The following is a 20,305-nucleotide window of genomic DNA, read 5'->3' as shown; positions in this document are numbered from 1 at the left end:
TGTAAACAGACTCTTTGAATATTTTGAAACCGACATTGTTCACATCAGCTGGCACTTCTCTTCCTTGCCTTTTGCTGATGCATTGCAAGATTGCACGTCAATCTGTGGTTTACGGCCTGCACACACCACATACTTGCTTTGCCACGCTCTGCAGTCGACAGAAATGTGCATCATGTTACTCAAGTGGATGGTGGTGAAAAGAAAAAAAACACACAAACGTAATACAAAAACCTGCACATATATATACAAGAAACAGCCCGTGAACGCCTCTGAACTACAGCTGTGCATGTTCACTCATGTGCAAAAAGTTGGGATGCTGTGGGAAATGTAAATAATAGCTTTTTGTAGATATACGCTCATTCTGAATTATATGCCTCCAAGAAAGTTGAGACATGAGTATTTTTATCACTGTGCTAAATAACCTTTTCTTTTTATAACACTCAGTAAGTGTTGGGGAACTGAGGACACTGAAATCCTTTCTCATTCTTGCTTGATGTATGACTCAACAGTCAGATATCTCAGTTGTCGTATTTTGTGCGTCATAACGCACCACACATTTTCAGTGGAAGACTGGCCTGGACACAATGAAGGCCTTTCTTGTACCTGAACTGTTTTAGTGAGAAGCCATTCTGCTTTAACACATGCAGAATGTGGTTTGGCATTGTCTTGCTGAAATAAGCAGAGATGTCTCTGAAAAAGGCACCGTCTGGATGGCAGCATATGTCGCTCCAAAACCTGTATGTACCTTTCAGCCTTCACAAAAGTGACAGCTACCCATGATGCCATGGGCACTAACACACCCCCATGCCATCACAGATGTTGGCTTTTGAAGTTAAATCACAGCAGACTATTCCACTTTGCGTCAGTGTGTCCACAGCGCTTCTGGACATTGTTGATATATGGTTTTGTCTTTGCATGGTAGCGTCTTAACTTGCATTTGTAGATGCAGCAACGAACTGTTTACTGACGGTTATCCAAAGTTTTCCAGCTCCCATGCAGCAATATCGTTTACCAGGGTTTTTTGCGCATTCCACAACTTTCTCAGTCTCTTGTTGCTCCTCTTTTTGGAACATGCTGCATGCATCAAATTCAGAATAAATGTATATTTGAAAAGAAAATCAGTTTGAGCATCAAATATCTTGCAGTTGTACTGTTTGCAGCTGAATATAGGTGCAAAAGGATTTTCAAATCTTTGCATTCTGTTTTTATTTACAGGAATCAGGGTTGTTTGTTCCATCCTTAAAACAGGGACTCGCTCATCAGAACATTGCTTCGTAGTGCCTCCAGCGGTCAAAAACTCCATGGGGGACCTTTAACTTTGCAGGTAACCTACATGTGCCTTATTCAGGACTTTCACCAATGACGATATTTTACACGTCTGGTCAAAAGAAATTCAAGAAACACATATTTTGGATAAAACTACTGTATTTATTAGATTTTTTTTGAACAGCCCTAAAAGCACTGCTTGTGCAGGAACATACAGAAGAGTTTCACATGAAGGTGAGGGACAAAACACAAGACAGACACTGATGTAAGTAGAAGTTATTCTTGCTATTAAAGATGTCGCTGCTGGAGGCTGATGTGAAGCAAAGACTCGGATATATAAATAAATAAACCAGAAAATCAAGAGGAAGACATAAATACAGTCAACATTCAAAGACCTGCTAGTCTAGGACACAATGTGAATAGTTTTGCGTAAAATAAAAACAGTGCATTGATGTTTCCCTGTTAGTTCTGGTTAAGTTCAGCTTTAAAAGCTTTGTCAGTTCAGTGTGAGATTAACTGCTGAGTGTGTTCATGTGTATTCGTGTGCATGCATGTCTGTGCTTGCCCACCTTTCTGTCTCTGAAGGTGATTTTTGTTTGTTTCTCTACAGTTGATGCTCTGTCATGGTTCTTTGTTTTTACATGTGTTCTAACTTTGCTGATTTTACAAACTTAACTCCGGCCTCACTCCTTCAGCCAAAAATGAGTTAAATTAAGACTGCTTTTAAGATCATTTGCTAAAGGTGTGAATTAATTATTGTCTACGCTGTCTTGTGTTCAAGAGTGTCTGTCTAGTGGTTTGTTCGGGTCTTTCTGCTCAGGCGGTTTGGTCTTGTTTAGACTCTGCAGGTGTGAATCGTGACCGTGTTCTTGCACTGCTGGCAGCGGACCGAGCAGCACCAGGAAAACTTGCAGGAGCACCGCTGCACCACCTCAGCCCGGCCCGCTCTGTACCCCGGCCCGCAGCACACCAGCTCACAGCCATCTGGCGCCAACCGAGAGGTTCCTGGGTGTGTTTTAGAAGAGAGTGACATCGTTTTTGTGTGATCGTTTAGATTTTCACGATAAGATTATCAGGATTGTCTTGCCGTCGAGCTTACCGTTACATCTCCTACCAGCAGTCCCGGGGATACCGTTGTCAGGGTCGAGATGGCAGAAATCTGGTGAGGGCGCAAGGTACAGAAGGTCTCTGGCAGCAGGGGGTTTGACCTGTGGGTCACGGGGGAGCAGGGCTGTCCTAGATCCTATACGAGTCAGACGAACCTAAGCGGAGGAGGATGTTGAGAGAGCTAGATAGACAGAGAAAACTAAAAAAGAAGGAAGGGTCTTTAAATCATCAACCAACATTCATTGCTCCAGACTTTGGTGTCAGTTCTGTTATGGGAGATGCAATGTCAATCAGGCTACTTGGTAATTCATCAACAGTCATACGACAGATATGTTGGGTTTTTCCATGAATCTCCCATAAACTTCAACAGAAAAGGCACCAATCAAAGCATAGAATTTGGTTAATGATATCATGACCCTTCTTTCTTTTTTAGTTTCCTTGAGAGAGACTGGGAACTTTCAAGGTTTCATAGGAAGTTGTGGCACATGCTGATACCTCTGTGGCTCCATCAAAGCGTTCCTTGAGCACAACGCCGACACGTCTGAATGGAGGCATAACCTTCCAGCAGGTCCTCAACTCACAGGAGCCAGAGACGCCGTGACACTTACACTCCACCTGCATGTTGTGGAGGATGGCCTGAGGATGAGAGGATGATGAATGCAACAGAAGACGACAAAGCTGGAAACGAAGTGAGACGTCGTCAAAGAGCGCCACCACCAACCTTTCGGCCGGCCTCGTTGTTATGGAGGTTCATGAGCGGTCGCCCTGCTGACAGCCCCTTGGCTCGTTCTGGTTCGTCCACAAATGTTTGGGAGAAAGCCACACCATAGGAGAGGTTGTCGCTGCACCCTGACCACTGGAAACCTATGGTTGGAGAGAAAGTACAGTGGATCACTGAACCCTTGAAACAATTGATCTTTCCCGAGTCCCGCTCCTTTTCACTCTGCACAGTTGAGCAAGCTTGGTACTAGCTTGCTTTGCTGTTTCCTGTACTTAGAAAACTCAGGAAGACAGTTGAAAGACACTGTTGGTGGATCTGGAAAAGTGATATGCTCCCATCTTAAATAAGTTCATATTGGCACACCAGATTTGCTCAAATGTTCTTGGAACACAGAGCGAAAAGGGGCAGGACATAGGAAGGGTAAGATGGCTGATTAAGATGGCTGTTAAATCTAAATCCAACAATGTGTCACACAATGAAAAAAAACAGCTGCTGCTACATTGCTGTCTGTCAATCTTTTATACATAATGACCACAATCTAATCCAAACCTGGGTAAAATTAAGCCTGGGGTCCTGATTCGGACCACTGATGTGATGTTTCACGCAAGGCCATCATGAACACCTGGAAATATTGGAATTAAAATATAACAAATATAAGAGCTATAATCTGTCATACCGTTAAACCGTTATGGGGCCTTTATCCTGAAAAGGGACTGTGCTGTGATCATTGCTAATGTGCTAACGCTAATTAACTTTACTATTAAATTTTATGCACTCAGTCCTGTGCAACTGTTGTTTGCATTATTCTGCTGTTGCTCTCACTGTTTTTGCAACTTGTATCCAGCATGCATGGCCTACTGTAAAATTCAAAGTTTTGGAACCTGCCAACTAAAAAATAAGAGTTCACAATTCCATCACATCACATCACTATTTGGAAAAGATGACCACCAGTAGAAGTTCATTACCGTGTTAGCGATATATTAGCTCATAGACATGTTTGTGCCATTGTGCCCTATACAGAACACTTCTGTCTACTTCATCATTAGAGATTCGACCATTATTAGGTCCTTAAATCACTTTTGTGTCTGGCCCACAGCAGCCCGATCAATTTCTCACGTGGCTCCCCATGAAAACTAATTTCCCACCCCTGATCTAATCAGTAATGTCATAGCACAGGTGTTTTACCTGCCATGAGATGACAGGAAGTGGACTTGAGTTCTTCATATTTTAAAAGTTTTAACAGACAGAAAACAGTGTAGCAGCAGTTTTGTTTTTTTTTATGTTTTGTGTCTGTATGACTCAGTGTGGATGCACCGTTACATTTTCATGCAATAGAATCCAGGCTCACCCTCGGGGCTGACCCCCCTGACCTTCCTGTCACAGCCACACCTCTCCAGCTCCCCGCGGGTGCAGGCCCGGGTCACAGCCACCGCCACGGCCGCTGAGGACAGAGCGTGCACGAAGGCCGCCTCACGAGTCCCTGAATCCAAAACAGAGGTGCGGAAATTCTTATTTTGAGCTTGCGTATGAGATGCGTGGGTTCATTAGCGGGTAATTCTCCATGAGGATAAGAGCATACCTTGGTTCATGACTCTGCCAAATACATTGATCCCACGTGGGGTGGTGGAACAGTTCCAGCGGCGATTCCTGAACTGGTGCTGGCACTGAGTTTGACAGTGAGATGATGTAAAATTGATCAGGTCCAACACACACTGATAATTCCGATAATGACAGCATTATGAAATTAGTCTGTTTTGAGAAGGGCTGAGTACCAAACTGCAGCTACAACACAATTTAATGGCACTGACCGCTTCAATACTATCGAGTCTTAAAAAAATGACTCGTCATTCGATACCAAATTTCAGTAACTAAGGAGTAAATCTCATTAGTGTCAGTGAGCCATTAAGAACATTTGTACCAAGATCTAATAACGCCGTACTCTTAGATATAAGGGTCCTAACTAGAACCATAAAGGGTCTTTTGGCTTGTCCCCATAGGAGAATCCTTTCTGGTTCATGTTAGAACCTCTTATAAAGGTTCCACTTGGAACCATTTCAGAGAGTACCACGTAAAACCCAACGTAAAGGCTGTTTAAGGTTCCACCTAGAAAACCCTATGAGAGGTTCCAGAGAGAACCCTTCTATTGTGTAATGGTTCCACACAGATCCTCTCTGGAACTTCTATCCAGAACCTTTCCACCTTCTAAGGGTGCCAAAAAGAAGGGGCTTCTACCAAGAACCTTTTTATATTCCATGGATTTATTAAGAACACACCCACGGTTTTCAACTGAGAACCTTTTTATATTTCAAGGATTGACTCTAGAACACACCCAGGGGGTTCTATTGAAAACCTTTTTATATTTCAAGGGTTTTATCTAGAACACACTCAGGGGGTTCCACCAAAAACTTTTTTATATTTCATGGGTTTAATCTAGAACCCACCCAGGGAGTTGTACTGAGAACCTTTTTATATTTCAAGGGTTTTATCAAGAACACATCCAGGGAGTTCTATGCACAACTTTTTTTTTTATATTTCAAGGGTTTTATCTAGAACTCACCCAAGGGGTTCTACTGAGAGCCCTTTTGTTATATGCTATAAAAAATTGACAAACCCTTAATGAAAGAGTTCTTCAAGGATTTCAACAATGAAAAAAAAATTCTTAATGGAGCCCAATGTCTTACAACAAACTATTTCTTTAAAAAAAAAAAAAAAAGGTTCCTCGAAAGCAAATGTTTCCAGGGGAGAGTTGGCCCTTCAGGAAGAACCCTTCTGGAACCTTTATTTCTAAGAGTGTGGTGATGTGCCTCAGAGGCATGCAGGAAAACACTCTGCTACACCCAGAGACGGGATCATTGTTTGGTTCTTTTAACAACAGATCTTTGAACAGCTTCTTCCTTTAAAGAGAATAGTTGTACCACAATGTGTGATATAATTTTCTTTTTGTTAAAATGATAATTGATTTGGGAAAGTATTGTTGGGGAATGTGGATCAAAGCCAAGGTATCTGTACTGGTATCAAAAATTTCTGGATGACACCCAGCCCTAGTTTTGAGGCAAATAGTGTTGATGCCTGCAGGTCACGACCCTGACACTTTCTGCCCTCTGACCATACCTCTTCTATGACCATCTCGGCCGCCTTGCGTACGGACTCCATGACCTCCCCTCGCGCCCTGCACACCCCCACCTGCCCCGGGGTCAGCCCCCTCAGCCGCGCACATGGGGCAGCACCGGACACGGGCCTGGAGCGAGGCAGTCTCGCCAGGGAGCTGGGAAACAGAAGGCAGGGTGGGGAGTGGTATAGTGACTCAGAGCAGGAAATTATTGGAAGGGAGACCAAAAAACAAGGAGAGGACGCGTAATGAAGGAAAGGAAGAGGGAGCATAAGAGGAAGAGCACATGAAGAACAGGAAAAGAAGATGAAGAAGTAACGACCTGGCAGAGTTTTAGAGCGGATGGAAACAAGAGGAAGAGCAGGCAGAGAGGACAGAGAAGTCACACAGTGAAGGCCGGGAGAAAGAAAAGAGAAAAGGTCACCAGGAGTGAGACAAAGAAAAGAGAGGGGAGCGACTGAAAGAGATTTAGAGACATGTCACCATCTTTTAAAAGTTATAGCATGACAAACAAACTCCCTCTTTCTCTTCCTCCCTCGCACGCTAGACTTACAGCCAGTTGGTTGCCATGGTGGGGTGGGTTGCCCATAGCAACAGGAGGAGGAGTGGTGCCGTGAGATTGACAGTGGAGACAGTTGGCATCAGACTGTCCGTCTGTCTGTCCGTCTCCGTGCGTCAGGCTGGGTCTTTGGACAGCACGCTGCCCGTCTCCACAGTTGAAGTGATGTGTCTGTCTGTCTGTTTGTCGTGGTGTCGGTTTATGTTTCTGGTGCAGAGTCTGGGGATGATCCCCGCATATCTGTTCAAATGACAAAGTCAACAGATCAGAGACAAAAAGACAGCTGGAGGAGTTGATAATTCATCATTTCACCTTCAATAACACTTTAATTTCATGCCACTTTACACATTATTTTGCAAAAGTTACACTGATTCTTACCAGTTCATAGTCCTGCGATATCCAGTTATCCTTCTTTTTTGATACTGAGTTGATCAAATTGAAATTTAATCCAAATTTCAATCAATAAAGTTGTTCATCAGCTTCTTCACTTGTGCTGTCAGTGACAGCAAAAGCATGCTCACAGGACTGTTTTACAAACTGCGAGCAAAACTCATCCTTTAGACGCAAAAATTAGTCCACGTGTCCCAATTTAATTCAACATTTTTAGTAAAATCTACCCCCCAAAAATCAAAACTTAACATCCAGAACTGCTGGTAAAATTCTAATTTAAGTGGAATAGCATTGTCAGCAAGTGTTCGCTTTTGTTCCCAAGAAAACAAATGTGTCCATTCCAGGTTGAACCAGCGAGAATGAGTGAGAGTACTGAGATGGGAGTGATGGGTTATAAAGGAGGTAGAGAATGAGGGTGGGAGAAAGAGGACAGGCTGGATCCAGCGTGTGGAGTGATGCCGTGGGAGGGGAGGAAGAGGAAGAGGAGGAGGAGGAGGAGGAGGAGGAGGGTTTGGGAAGGATAATAGTTGTACTGCGTAGGTATTAAGAGAGTAAGTATGCTTTCTGTTGTGTTTGTTTGGTCTGAAACCTCAAATCTGTCCTTTATGTGCACCCTTTTAATGATTATCACTTATAAGTATGTGTGAAGGTGTTTTTTTTTATTCATGCATGTTAATGCGTGTGCAGGAGTGTGTTTGCTGCTGAGAAACACTTAATGACAGCACAAACTGAAGCCTTTTGTTTCCTCTTTAGAAATACTCTGCAGGAATATTGATCCATCAGATGTCCTGCAAAATCCCGACATCAAAACCTGTGACACAGCACTTCTGTTTCCACGTATACGTGTATATGCGTGTGAAAAAGTGTCTTACCTAATGTTTAATTTTCCCAAACTTTGTTGCTCATTTTACGAGTTCCCCCCCCTCCCCTTCCTCAATCTCCCCCGCATTTGCCCTCTCGTTCTCCCTCTCTCCCACTCCCTATATTGTCTTAGAAGAAGGGGTGACATTTAGACAAGGGGAAGAAAACACACTGCCGACAAATATTGGAACTGAGGCAAATAAATCACGAGATAGGAGGGGAAGGAGGGCATACGGAGAGAGTGTTACACTGGGGTTAGGAAAAAGCAGTAAAGAATAACAACGCAGGTTTGTGACATGTGAGAAAAAAATCAATGACATTATGTGTGTGGATTTAATAGTCAGTAAGGGAAAATACAATGCTTTATTAATTTATGCTGACACTGAGAAACACACAATATGAAGTATATTGCATGATTAAACTTTGTTTACTGCAAATCATTTGCAATATGTGATTTTAGTAATTCAGTTTAAGTGCACTTTTTACAGTTTTTTAGTAGTTTTCCCTCTTTTTGTTTCTTTCTGTTTAGCAGGGGATGCAATGTTACAGTGAATCTCACTCCTCTAATTACAGGAAGAGAAATACATAATACATTATATAATGTTATCTGTAGATAAAAGCAGTGTTGCAGTGCCTTTAATTTTCTGTCACTTTGTGTTTCTTTTAGCTATAAGAGTTGTAAAAGAGCATTGGGCTTTTTTCTTTTTATTTCACATGAAATTTCTGATTATGTAAACTAATTTTTCTTTAATCCTACTTTTATGCTCCTGAATATACCCCTGAGGTCTGCCATGAATTGTAAACTCTTAATTTCATGCCTTTTTAGACTGATTATCACCAACTTTGCCCCAAAAAGAAAGACAAAATCTGTAAAACAAACACAGTACACTAAATCTATTATTTAAAACAGTTTAATATGTGTTTTAAATCTCACTTAATGACGCCAAATCATAGAGGCCTGGATACCACCACTGTAGAGGCTTTGACTAATCTGCTAAACTAGGTTAGTTAGCTTCTAGCAAGATAGTTAGCAAAATCTGCTGTTTCTTTTTCTTTTTTCGTTTTTGTTGAAGTGTCAAAATAAATTTTTCAGTTACATGAGACAGGTAGGAAAAAATGGCCAAATTAGCTTTAGCTTCAGGGCTAGCTTTGGCTAGCTTACCAAAGCTTCAGCTAGCCATGATGCTAGTACAGTACAGATGCAGTATAGTAAAAAACAAACTTTGTTTCACATTTTACATGCTTTTTTAAAGAATGGCATGTTTTAATCTAATGGTATAATGTTTTAGACCTATGTTATATTTAGATTAGTCTTTTTTTTTTTTTTTTATCAAACTGTAGTTAGCCCACTACATTTTGGTTTTGCTAGCTGTAGCCTAAATTGTTTTATAGATATGGGTATTTATTTTCTTCTATACTCATTGTTGGCTGTAATTTCCTTAATTTTATTCATGAATAAATTAAACCTAAAAGACATTTATTTTTAATCCCAGATATAATACAAATATGATATAATAAAACAGGTTTTGCTGCAGCCTTGTCACACCTGATGAAACTTATTTACTGCTCTTAAGGGCTCATTTGTTGAATTGGATGAGTCAGTGTGGCACTGACACCAAACATTTGTCTGTCGCAGTCCGTGTCCAGGATTTGGTGGCCCATGCACCTGAACCCTCTGACACCCAGTTCCTGAGTAAATGGTCACCCCATCCACACACACACACACTCCACTGTCTATATCTGCAAAGACAGGTTTCTTGTAGGCCCCCTTCCCTCCTTTTTTTTTGTCCTGTTCATGTCGTATTCCTCCTTTGTGTCCCCTGTTTCTCCAAGTGACGTCTTCCGCTGTCTCCCACAGCAACGCCATGGTGATGAGCTGGCCACTGTCATGTCCGGCGCCTCTGTTATGCTCATCCCTTCACCCCTCTCTCGTAAATAACTTGCCCGCTTTTTTTTTTATCTTTATCTTTCCCCCATTTTGTGGACATTTTATCATGCTGAAATGGTCCAGTACTGATTGACTGTAGCCTGGTTGCAGAGCCTAAAGAGATGCTTGTTAAAGCTTCAGCATGACATATATGTTGAGATGACTTGCATTCTCTCTGTTATAGTGGGAGGCAGCAGCAGACTTTGAGACACTCTGCTGTGAGGCAACTCTAAACCATTTTTACTTTGTCCTCTAATGCTTGCAGTAGCAAGTAGCAGTAGGCAATATGAGGGTGGATGCTGTCCCCCTTGTTAGGAAAATGACCAAAATGCATCCGCCTTGTTAACTGGCAACCCTCCTAGTAGCGGAGAGAGTGCAGGGGCAGAGAGTTTGTTTAGTTAGATATATTGCCTGACACACTAATCATTTATCTGACTGAGGTTTGTGCAAGTTAGAATCTATGACCCCGACCCTGAATTATCAGTCGTCTGTTTGCATGACGTGTTCCACACATCAGCTGTAGAGGATTAGCTTAGTGACAGTGTCCAATCCTTAGACAAAGATGTCCACACAGAGCCTACATGTACTCCCTCTGATGGTGATATTTATGTTGTGTGAACCCTAGCGGACCCTCACAAACTCGTGAAAATGTTAAGCATAAGGCTTGGATTATACTCCCAAATGGATGAGAACACCAACACCTGCAGACACCGTGGACACGTAGTAGTTCTGTTTCTGTTTCTGCTTTCTGGAGTTCACTTGGAGGACGTGTTCCACACATGCACAGTGGCCGCGCAGACTCACCAAACTGGAAGTATGCAGTGTTTACATTACATCAACCCCTGGACCATCCCGCGCTTGCAGATAAGGAAAATATAATCCAGGTTTAATCCATACACCCGGATTTTTGTTTTAGGGGGTAACACTTCTTCGGCCCCTGGGATAGGTAAGCCAACACAGCGATGTACAAGCAATGTGTAACATTATATGCTGAGTTTCTTGTCCTGTTCATTCACTAATTTATCAACCTGTCATCATAAATAGCCCAGCTCTTTTCTAGTGGTTAATAACAGGCTCGAAATCTAACCCACCACTGGTTATCTGCAGTGACTCACTTGATGTTTCCCAGTAAGAATTCAGAATCTCAGTCCAAGACACTGGTGTCTGAAAACCGTGATGAAAGGAAAGAGGCAAAGGAAAAGCTGTCTAAATCAGCTGGACCAGTGAATGTGGGGCATCAAGGCCACTGTGGCCTCAGGGCAGGTAATTTTTTGGAGGGCATAAGGCCAAACTGAGGAGGCTCAGCAGAATTCCTGCACTGTTAATACAGGTTTAATATGTGCTGTGCATTGATAAATCAATGGTGCTGTTTGTGATGCTGGGTAGCAGACTGATTTATAATCGTGACTTTTGACTTGTTTATGAGTCAGTTCACTCGTCACAGGTGAACGAAAGGAACGAGGTGCACCTCCCCGTGTTGACAATTAAAAAATAACCTACTGGATAATAGGCCTCACTCAGAGACGGTGACTCTGGACTTCATGAACATACTCCCACCCAAGGTCATTGTGATATAGAAATGTGACCCACGCCCTCTTGCTCTCTCCTTCGTCTGCTTTGTTACTTCCCTGCTCTTGAGGGCTACCTGGCCCGCCTCAGCAGTGTGAGTGCAGATGGAATAATCATAGCAGGCAGGAACATGACTGCTGTGCATGAGCACGCTCACGGTGCTCAGGCATCCCTGCCAACAAAGAGCTGAATGCACTGCTGTGCATGAATGTGTGTGGAGCGTGTGCATGAATATTATGGGATGGCGGACGGTGGTGTTGTCAGGCAGGGAAGTGGGGGTGGCAGAGTGGGCGGTGAGCTGCGTGCACATGGGGGGAGGGGGCAGAGGAATGGACGACCCATGAATATTATGGAATGATGGTGGTGCTGGGGGGGGGGGGCGTGCATGTTAGGTGGAGAGATAGCTGTGCATATGGGATAGAGGGAATAGGAGGAGGTGTTGGTGACGGTGTTGCACGTGAGTGCCCGTGCACGCGCGTACATGCATGTGTAAGGGGCATTCAAGCGATAGTAACAGACAACGGCCAGACATAGGCCTTTGTTGCTATGCGATCTGCATGTACTGCATAGTAGGGAATATTGCAGAGTGGCCGTATAGCAGAGGGAGCAGTCAAAGGCCTCCAGGCTCACATTTTGACTGCTCCTGCCCTCTTCTCTTATCATACCTACTGAAACCAACATGCAGAGAACACCATCTCTGACACAAGAGACATCTTTGTTACTACAATCTTGAAATGACCAGAAATAATGCAGCTTATGCATGAAAAAGTGTTTTCAGTTTCATGGTCCACAAATGCATTTCTGGCCTTCGGGGAGCAAAACACAGACCTACAAGTCAAGATGTATTAGCTAAGAAGATATGGATCACATCCCTGTTTTTAAAAAAATATTGTCTATTAATATTGTCTATCTATATTAAAAATATTGTCGCTGCTGTAAAGGGACCAAGTGTGCACACACCCAGCCAAAAATATTCAGGTGCAAGACAAAAAATATCACTTAAGGGTGCAAAGGAGGAACGTTTGCACAGTTAGGCTCTAAATAGGTGTTTAATTCTGTTTTACATTCTCTTAAAACACATTTCTATCTACAACAAGATGTGGTAGATTCTCCTCAAGGAAGATCTGGAGGTAGATTGCATTGTTGCCTTTTAAGTGAATGTTCTAAAAAGGAGAATTAAAATACCTATTTTGAGCCTAACAGTGTGTGGACTGTTCTCCTTTCCGCACCCTTCTGCAAACTGTTTTATCATCCAAAAATTACAGCACATAAGCATCTTCAGAAACTAAAATACCCATTCAATTTATTATTTAAAACGTTGGGAATCTAATTAAAATGCAGTGTGTAATTACAGTATCGTGGTTGTCAGTCTCAGTGGTAACTTGTCTTACTTATGTCTTAACAAGCAGCAGCCTGCCAGCGGGTCAGTAAGTCAATACAAAACTCTTGATGTGCAGCCAAACACCGTTCAATCCAGCACAACTGAAATTAAATCACCAAATTTCCTCACATACCAAATATGTCAGGGTAAATTTGAGTAGATATTTATAAAAGGATGTGCAGTACATTTAATTAAAAAAAATATGTTGCCATGAAACAAACTGAGCATTGGTATTTAATATTAATAAAATATGAAATAAGTATGGGGTTAAGTCTTTCCCATTTTTTTGGGAGATGTTTTCTGATAGTAGCCAAAATGTGCATGTATGAGAAAGAGAGAAAGAAAGGAGCTTGATGCTCATACTGTCCACATACACGTCCAAATCAGATTCAGCAGATTCAGTGTGATTAACAAGTGCAATTCAAAGAGGCATAAATGTCTGAATGCCTCTCACACTATATTATTGTATAACAAGTGGCAGCGTAATTAGCCTCACGTGTGGCCTTCAACTGCTCCTTCTAAGCTCGTGTTAGAGTCTGAACATTTCAAATGCTGAGCCTACTTGTTGAACATTCAAGTGGTTTCACTTTAAGACACTGATAAGAATAAAACAAAACCCTGCAAAGCCTGAAGCATCCTATTGTGGCCATTTTTATTTTGTTTCAGTTAAAGATTTCTAGAAATCAAGCAGCATTAAGCTTTAGTGTGCGGCCACACCAGAACCAAGTAGAAATGCTGCAGTATGCATGTAATAGATGTTTTGATTCATTTAGTTGACACGGCTTCTGCAAGTATGTCACATCTTGGCAATTCTAGTACCACTGAAAAACTAATCACAGTCATATTATAATAATATTATTTAATGTGCTACAACTCAAGTCTTAATTACTGTTCTCCAAACAAAACTGAAAGAAGCACTTTAGAGAAACTTTTGATGTTTTGGATGTTTCATTGATCCATTTGACGCTTGTTTTTTGTACAGGATATGTTAATTTTGCCACTCACATTCTCTGCTATCAGTGTCTCGAATGCCACATTTTGATAATTCTGCTACTTTAAAAACAAGAATTAATCACCTCACGGCTGTATGGCTCAATGTTGACCTTTGACCTTGCAGATGTAAAAGCTAATTTTACCTATCAGACATTTCTGTAAAATTTTGTCAGAATTAGCACGTGAGTTCTCGAGCTGTGGCTACAAACATGCTTTTACCTTTGACCACCAAAATCTAATCAGCTCATCCTCGAGTCCAATTGGATTTTTGTGCCAAGTTTGAAGAAATTCTATCCGAGCGTTCTCAAGATATCGCAGCCACGGCTGTCGTCAGCACAGACGCATAAGAACACTTTCATATTTACTGTGTTGATATGCCTCTCGTGTGAAGCATCTCAATTCTAATTTGCTGCATTACAAACTGCACTCGAAGGCAACATTTTGCATTCCACAACATCAGACCAAGATACTGGTATGATGCAAACCTGCCATTAACTATTCTCTTTGCACACATGTTGGCCTTTATTGCACTTGAAGGACTTGTCCAAACAAAGACGGTCAGATCTTCTTGATCAATGAGACAGACGCAGTGCAGTCTACGTCTAGGACGCCTCAGCCTACTTCAGGGATACTGAGCAGGGTTGTAACCATCATTATTGCACGTTCCTTAATCTGATTCAGTGTGATAAAGAAGTACAAATGCCTCCCTCACGGTCTATCAATAAGTCTGTGCAGAATGATTAGACTCACATTTGGTGTTGAAGTGCTGCCTCTGCACTCTTATTTCGAATTGTTGCACATTCAAGGGCTTTTACTTTGAAATGCTGGAATGAACAAAACAGACCCTGCTGTGCCAAAATGACAATTTAGCAGCCACTTTTATTCTTTAAAAGATTTTTTAAAGTGCTGTACTGCAGCACCAGATCAATATGCAGCTATGACAGGCATGTAACTGACGTTTTAGTTAATTTATTTGACACATTTTATTTTGTACAGTATAATGGCCATCTGTAGTTGAAGTGGGATCAATCAGATCAGATCCTTGAATGTCACATTCTGGCAGTTCTCATACTGCTGAAAACCCTAACTTTCACAGACATATTTACTGTTTTGACAGTATTTATTTACTGCATTACAAATTGAACTTAAAGGCAGCATTTGTATTTTTTATAAATCAATTTATTCACCTTTGTCCTGCGTCCCGTAACGTCAGACCAAGACACTGGTATGATACCGTCGCTCATGTGTTTGCACACCTGTAGGCCTTTGTTGCAGTTGAAGGACTCGTCAGATCATCGTCTTTGTGATCAATAAGACAGATGTCGTGCAGTCTAACTGAAATAACACCATTGTGACACAGGCACTGGGACTAAGCGGAGAAACATGCAGCAGGAGTGGGCATGTAATGGATGTTGTAGTTAATTCATTTGACACTTTTTCTTTTGCCATCTGTAGCTGATGTGGTGTCTGTGTGCTTGGATCCCTGAATGTCACATACCACTGAAAACCCGAACTTTAACGGACTTGTTTTACTGTTTTGACAGTATTTATCCACCGCATTACAAATTGGACTTGAAGACAACATTTTGTGTGTTATTATAAATCAATTTACCTTTACCCTTATCCCACAACATCAGACCAAGAAAGCGGTTTGGTGCCATCACTCTTGTGTCTTTGCACATCTGTTGGCTTTTGTTGCGCTTGATTGATGAGCCTGATCACAGACTGTGGGCAATGAGACAGCTGTGGTGCAGTCTATCTGTAATAACACCACTGTGACAGGAGGCCTCGGCCTACTTCAGAGATGCTGAGCAGGGCTGTAAGCATCATTATTGCACATACCTGAATCTGATCAAGTGTGATAAAGAAGTGGAGAAAAGGGAAAATGAGTGCATCAATAAGTCTGTATTCAGAGTGATTGGACTCACATGTGGCTTTGAAGTGTTGCCTCGAGGTGCTTATTTTGACTTGTTGCACATCCAAGTACTTTTACTTTGAAACTGCGGTATGAACAAAACAACCAGAATGACAATTTAGCAACCACTGCGCTCTAATTTTCGACTTGCTGCACATTAAAGTGGTTTTACTTTGAAATGGTGAACAAAACAGTCCCCGCTGAGCCCAAATGCCCACTTTTATTTTTTAAAAGATTTTAGAAAGTGAGCAGCATCACAGAGCTACTGCAGCATCAGAACTGAGCAGAGAAATGTGCAGCAGGAGTGGGCATGTAATTGATGTTTTAGTTAATTTATGTGACATTTTTTCTTTTCTAATTGCCATCTGTGGTTGATGCGGTGTCAGTGTGCTCAGACAAGGGGACAACGTCACATTTTGGCAGTTCTAGTTAAACTGAAAACTTTCACATTTACTGTATTCAAGGCAACATTTTGTGTGTTTTATGAGTAGATTTATTCAATTTATACCTGCATCTCATTATATCATAGCAAGATACTGGTATGATGCCATCACTCTTGTGTCTTTGCACACCTCTCTGCCTTTGTAACGCTTGAAGGATTCGACCAAAGACCGCCAGAGACAGTCAGGTCACAGTCTTCTTGGTCAATGAGACTGATGAGGTGCAGTCTGGCTGTTGTCAGCATATAACTGCACATACCTAAATCCGATTAAGTATGATAAGGAGTGCAAATCAAAGTGTATCTCTCACAGTGTATCAATCAATAAGTCTGTATGAAGAATGATCAGACTCAAGTGTGGCATTCAAGTGCTGCTTTTGAACTTATTTCGACTTGTTGCACATTCAAATGCTTTTACTTTGAAATGGGGAACAAAACAGGCCTCGCTGAGCCAAGATGACCATTTAGCGGCCACTTTTATTTTTTATGCTGCACTCTGTAGAAAGTGAGCAGCATAAAACTACACTGTGCTGCAGCACCAGGATTAAAGGTGTAACATGCAACATATTCCCTAAAAACAATGGATAAACTCATTATTTTGCTGTGCTCAGGACGCTTTTATAGCCAAAAACATCTGTATTTGATGTCCTGATATCTTCCTGGAGCGTTTACAAACAGCTCAGCCAACTTTCTACCTTTAAGCAAATAAATGTGCAGCTGAAGCAGGTAATGGATGTTTCTGTTAATTTATTTGACGTCTTTTTTTTTTTTTATTTACAATATAATTGCTGTCACATTATACTAAACCCAACTTTCATAGGCAGACTTACAGATAGTGCTTATTTACAGCATTACAAAATGTGGTTTTGTGTGTTTTTATGAACTAATTTATTCACCTTTGACCTGCATCTGCTCAAAACACTGGTATGATACCATCCCTCGTGTCTTTGCACACCTGTTGGCCTTTGTTGCACTTGAAAGACTCAACCAAACATTAAACGATCTCAGCTGCCACTTTCATTTAAAACAGTTTTAGAAACTGAGCAGCATAAAGCCACAGTGTGCTGCAGCTCCAGGACTTGAAATGTGCAGCAGGAACAGGCATCTTTTAGTTCATTTATTTGACACTTTTTCTTTTCTAATTGCCATCTGTAGTTGATTTGGCGTCTGTGTGGCCAGATCCTTGAATGTCACATTTTGACGGCTCTTGTGACACTGAAAAACTGTCACGGACACATCCTGTGTTTTGACAGTATTATTTACTGCATTACAAACTGCATCTAATTTAAACAATTTATTCACCTTTGACCCGCATCCCATAAGATCGGAACAAGATGCTGGTACGATGCCATCGCTCTGTTGTCTTTTTCACACACCTGTTGGTGTTCGTTGCTCTTGAAGGACTCGACCAGAGACAGACAGGTCTTCTCGGTCAATGAGACAGATGCGGTGCGGCGCTGCTGTAACAACACCACAGTGACAGGAGGCCTCAGCCTACGTCAGGGATGCTGAGCAGAGTTGGAGGCATCATCCAAGTACTTGACACGCATCCAGTTCTGTTACACCACCAGCCTCAGCAGGCCTGTTGGACCTGCACACAGCAACACATGTGGACATGTTGTCCACCTGTGTGTGTGTGTGTGTGTGTGTGTGTGTGTGTGTGTGTGTGTGTGGACTGTGCAGAAACCAAAGTCTTTGACTTCTTGCCATAGTCATGCTCACTCCCAGGTGGATGCTCTGTGAGTATTATGGTCTGTCACCAGTGGACTTGAGCTCCCTTGGAGACCATGTGACTGTGTTTTTTTTTCTTTCTTGTCTTTTTAGGAGTTGTATATTATGGGATGTATGCTGCTACTGCTGGAGTATTATGGTCTGTCGAGGAGCGCTGAGGGAGGAGGGGGGGTGTCACCATGACAACGGGGTTGCTAAGGGGGCTGGGACTACTAGTGGAAAGGGGAAGGAGTGTGCATGCAATGAGCCTGGTGCATGCATGTCTAGTAGTGGTGGTAGTGTACGTGCGTACGTGCGTGCGCGCGTGGTGGAGGAGGGGGGGTGGGGGCAGAGCTGAGTATTATGGTCTGTCCGTTGCGAGGTAACTATGCAGAGTCCTGTGTGAGTGTGGGAGGGGGGGATTATTATGGGATGTCTGCCCCCTTTGTGTGTTTGTGAGGATGTTAGCTAAGCTCTGCCTGTGAGGTTGAGGGGGACGGAGCAACGTGTTTTGGGTCATTGACGGCTCGTTTTTTTTTAAATTTCGCTCATCACTGGTTAATGAATGAACACTAAATGACAACAACTGGCGCACAAACAGCCTGACTTCTTGTGTTAATTCTCGCACCGAGAGGGAGCACACCTCGACCCGGGACTATTACACACACTACAGTAAGTTTCCAATGTGTGAAGGTAGGGTTTCAATGCTTCAACTTTTTTTCTTTCATGCATTGTTTTAACTCGACTGTGCATACTTCAAATAATGGTGGATGCCACACTTGAACTTCATTCACTCCTGCTGTGTGTAAAAATACCTTCAACAGATAATGTCAAAGCATAGATAATCTAGTTATCAACTTGTTTGCAGGTGGTTAATCAGATTATATGCAAATAATAACAAGAAACAAGCAAGATATAGCTGCCAACCAGTGCCATTTATTATTATTATTTATTTATTTTCTTGCAGCACCCACCGCCCCCTCCCTTCCTGGACACCCCCGGTCCATTCTCCAACGGTCCCACGTCATTTTCCCTCCTCCCTCGCCGACCGAGGAGCAAGGTTTACGGGGGGATTAATTCGACCAGAAGGAAATAAAAATTGAAGCGGTGGGAAAATGTCGGGCAGCGAGGATGAGAGGGAAGACTTTGGCGGCGCGGACGAGCACTCACTTCTCCACGGTAAGCTCGTTTTATTTCCCGGTGAGGCTGAAGAAGAAGAAGAAGGTCCATCTCTCTCTGTCACTTGAGCCCGCCGAGGCTAACGTTAGCTTCGGCTAGCCTGGCCAGGAGTAGTCGGGCCGTCCGTCACTCGCCGTAACAGATTAGTTAGCTAACTTGTCAAGCAAGTGTTGGTAGTTTTATCAGTATTTTTTAACCCCTTTCATACCGTAAACCTCGCATGTGTCCTCTCGAGTGAACTGTCAAAGTTTCAAAGACAAGTTTCAACCTGTGCTGTTGTGGCATTCATCGTGTATATAGATATATGTGTGTGTGTGTGTCCGTGCGCGTACGTTTGCCAAGTCGTGCCAGTGCGCGTGTCCGTGTGCTGTGTCTCTGCTCCCTCCTGGCCTGCAGCAGCGTGTCTCTCCTGTCCCCGTGTCTCCTGCTCTCGCCTAATTAAAGCCTGTCACCCAAAGCAGGTGAGGACGAGCCGGAGGATGCTGCTGGCGTGTCTGACGTAGACGAGGTACCCAAGTCGAAGAAGAAGAAGAAAGCCAAGAAGAGCAGCCGCGAGAGCAGGAGCAGCAAGAGGCAGAGACCCATGAGAGAGGTCAGTGTGCTCTGGTTCACAAACTTTTCCTGCTAAAATCTAGATGCTGTGGGTGTGACTACATCATGTGAGATTTCTGTCAGATTTGACCTGCAGCTGTCAACTCACCACGTGGGGGGTGGGATGGGGTGGGGTCACAACTTTGGGGGGTGGGGTGGTGTTTACTCCCTGCCTCATGGTGCACGCTTAAACAATTAACAAGGGATCTCTGTAAGTGAGACACTAGGGCTGCACAAGTAATGGAAATGTTAACAAAGTCACAGTATGGCTTTCTCTAATTTTCAAATCGAAGGAGGTGCAATAATTATTTAAGGCGATATGTGTTTTAAAAAACATTTAAATTAATGAATGTCTGAGGCAGAGATGTCCTGTCCTACAAATGAGATTTTATAGACTTAAAAGACATAGCAATTGCAATATCAGGCAAAATAATTGCAGTTAGATATTTTTTCAAAATCTTTCAACCCTTTTTAGGATCCACAGGTCCTAGACATGCATAACACATCCAAAAATGGCGGATTTTTTGCAGCCCAATATTGAGCTAATACTCTGGTTCATTGTGAAGCAGAACAGGGTGCAAAATTAAC

At 42.5% G+C, this 20,305-nt stretch overlaps 2 protein-coding genes across 6 annotated transcripts in view; one reads left to right on the top strand and one right to left on the bottom strand.

The window, feature by feature from the left end:
• Nucleotides 1–1,407: 1,407 nt before the first annotated feature.
• wnt4b (wingless-type MMTV integration site family, member 4b) lies at nucleotides 1,408–8,385 on the bottom strand. Its single transcript, XM_084727269.1, has 9 exons — nucleotides 7,141–8,385; nucleotides 6,757–7,002; nucleotides 6,206–6,359; nucleotides 4,674–4,758; nucleotides 4,443–4,574; nucleotides 3,095–3,237; nucleotides 2,869–3,009; nucleotides 2,366–2,528; nucleotides 1,408–2,271 (listed from the first exon to the last, which is right to left on the bottom strand). The coding sequence occupies exons 2-9, from the start codon at nucleotides 6,843–6,845 to the stop codon at nucleotides 2,102–2,104; spliced, it is 1,077 nt and encodes a 358-aa protein (XP_084583395.1). The 5' UTR covers nucleotides 6,846–7,002; nucleotides 7,141–8,385; the 3' UTR covers nucleotides 1,408–2,101.
• A 9,985-nt stretch (nucleotides 8,386–18,370) lies between these two features.
• The window catches only part of chd4b (chromodomain helicase DNA binding protein 4b), a 28,479-nt gene continuing 26,544 nt past the window's right edge, over nucleotides 18,371–20,305 (top strand). For 2 of the 5 annotated variants that reach the window (XM_084727266.1, XM_084727264.1), the window contains exons 1-3: nucleotides 18,371–18,619; nucleotides 18,915–19,126; nucleotides 19,585–19,718. In XM_084727266.1, coding sequence (XP_084583392.1) covers nucleotides 19,063–19,126; nucleotides 19,585–19,718 — 198 coding nt within the window. In that variant the 5' untranslated portion in view covers nucleotides 18,371–18,619; nucleotides 18,915–19,062. The remainder of the gene's footprint in view (nucleotides 18,620–18,914; nucleotides 19,127–19,584; nucleotides 19,719–20,305) is intronic. The other 3 variants (XM_084727265.1, XM_084727268.1, XM_084727267.1) reach the window with 3 other exon arrangements.

This window comes from Lutjanus erythropterus, chromosome 9 (genome assembly GCF_056507025.1).
Source record: "Lutjanus erythropterus isolate fLutEry1 chromosome 9, fLutEry1.hap2, whole genome shotgun sequence".
In the NCBI taxonomy this organism is placed as follows: Eukaryota; Metazoa; Chordata; class Actinopteri; order Lutjaniformes; family Lutjanidae; genus Lutjanus; species Lutjanus erythropterus.
Note: the sequence above shows the minus strand (reverse complement) of the source record. Positions and strands in the feature narration are given on the sequence as shown.

What these genes read in the sequence shown, in the direction of transcription:
- wnt4b (XM_084727269.1), bottom strand. Translation starts at nt 6,845, where the DNA reads ATGCCAACTGTCTCCACTGTCAATCTCACGGCACCACTCCTCCTCCTG. An exon ending in ACCATGGCAACCAACTGGCT is followed by an intron (nt 6,360 to 6,756) that starts GTAAGTCTAGCG and finishes TCTGTTTCCCAG; the next exon opens with CTCCCTGGCGAGACTGCCTC. An exon ending in ACAACGAGGCCGGCCGAAAG is followed by an intron (nt 3,010 to 3,094) that starts GTTGGTGGTGGC and finishes TCTCATCCTCAG; the next exon opens with GCCATCCTCCACAACATGCA.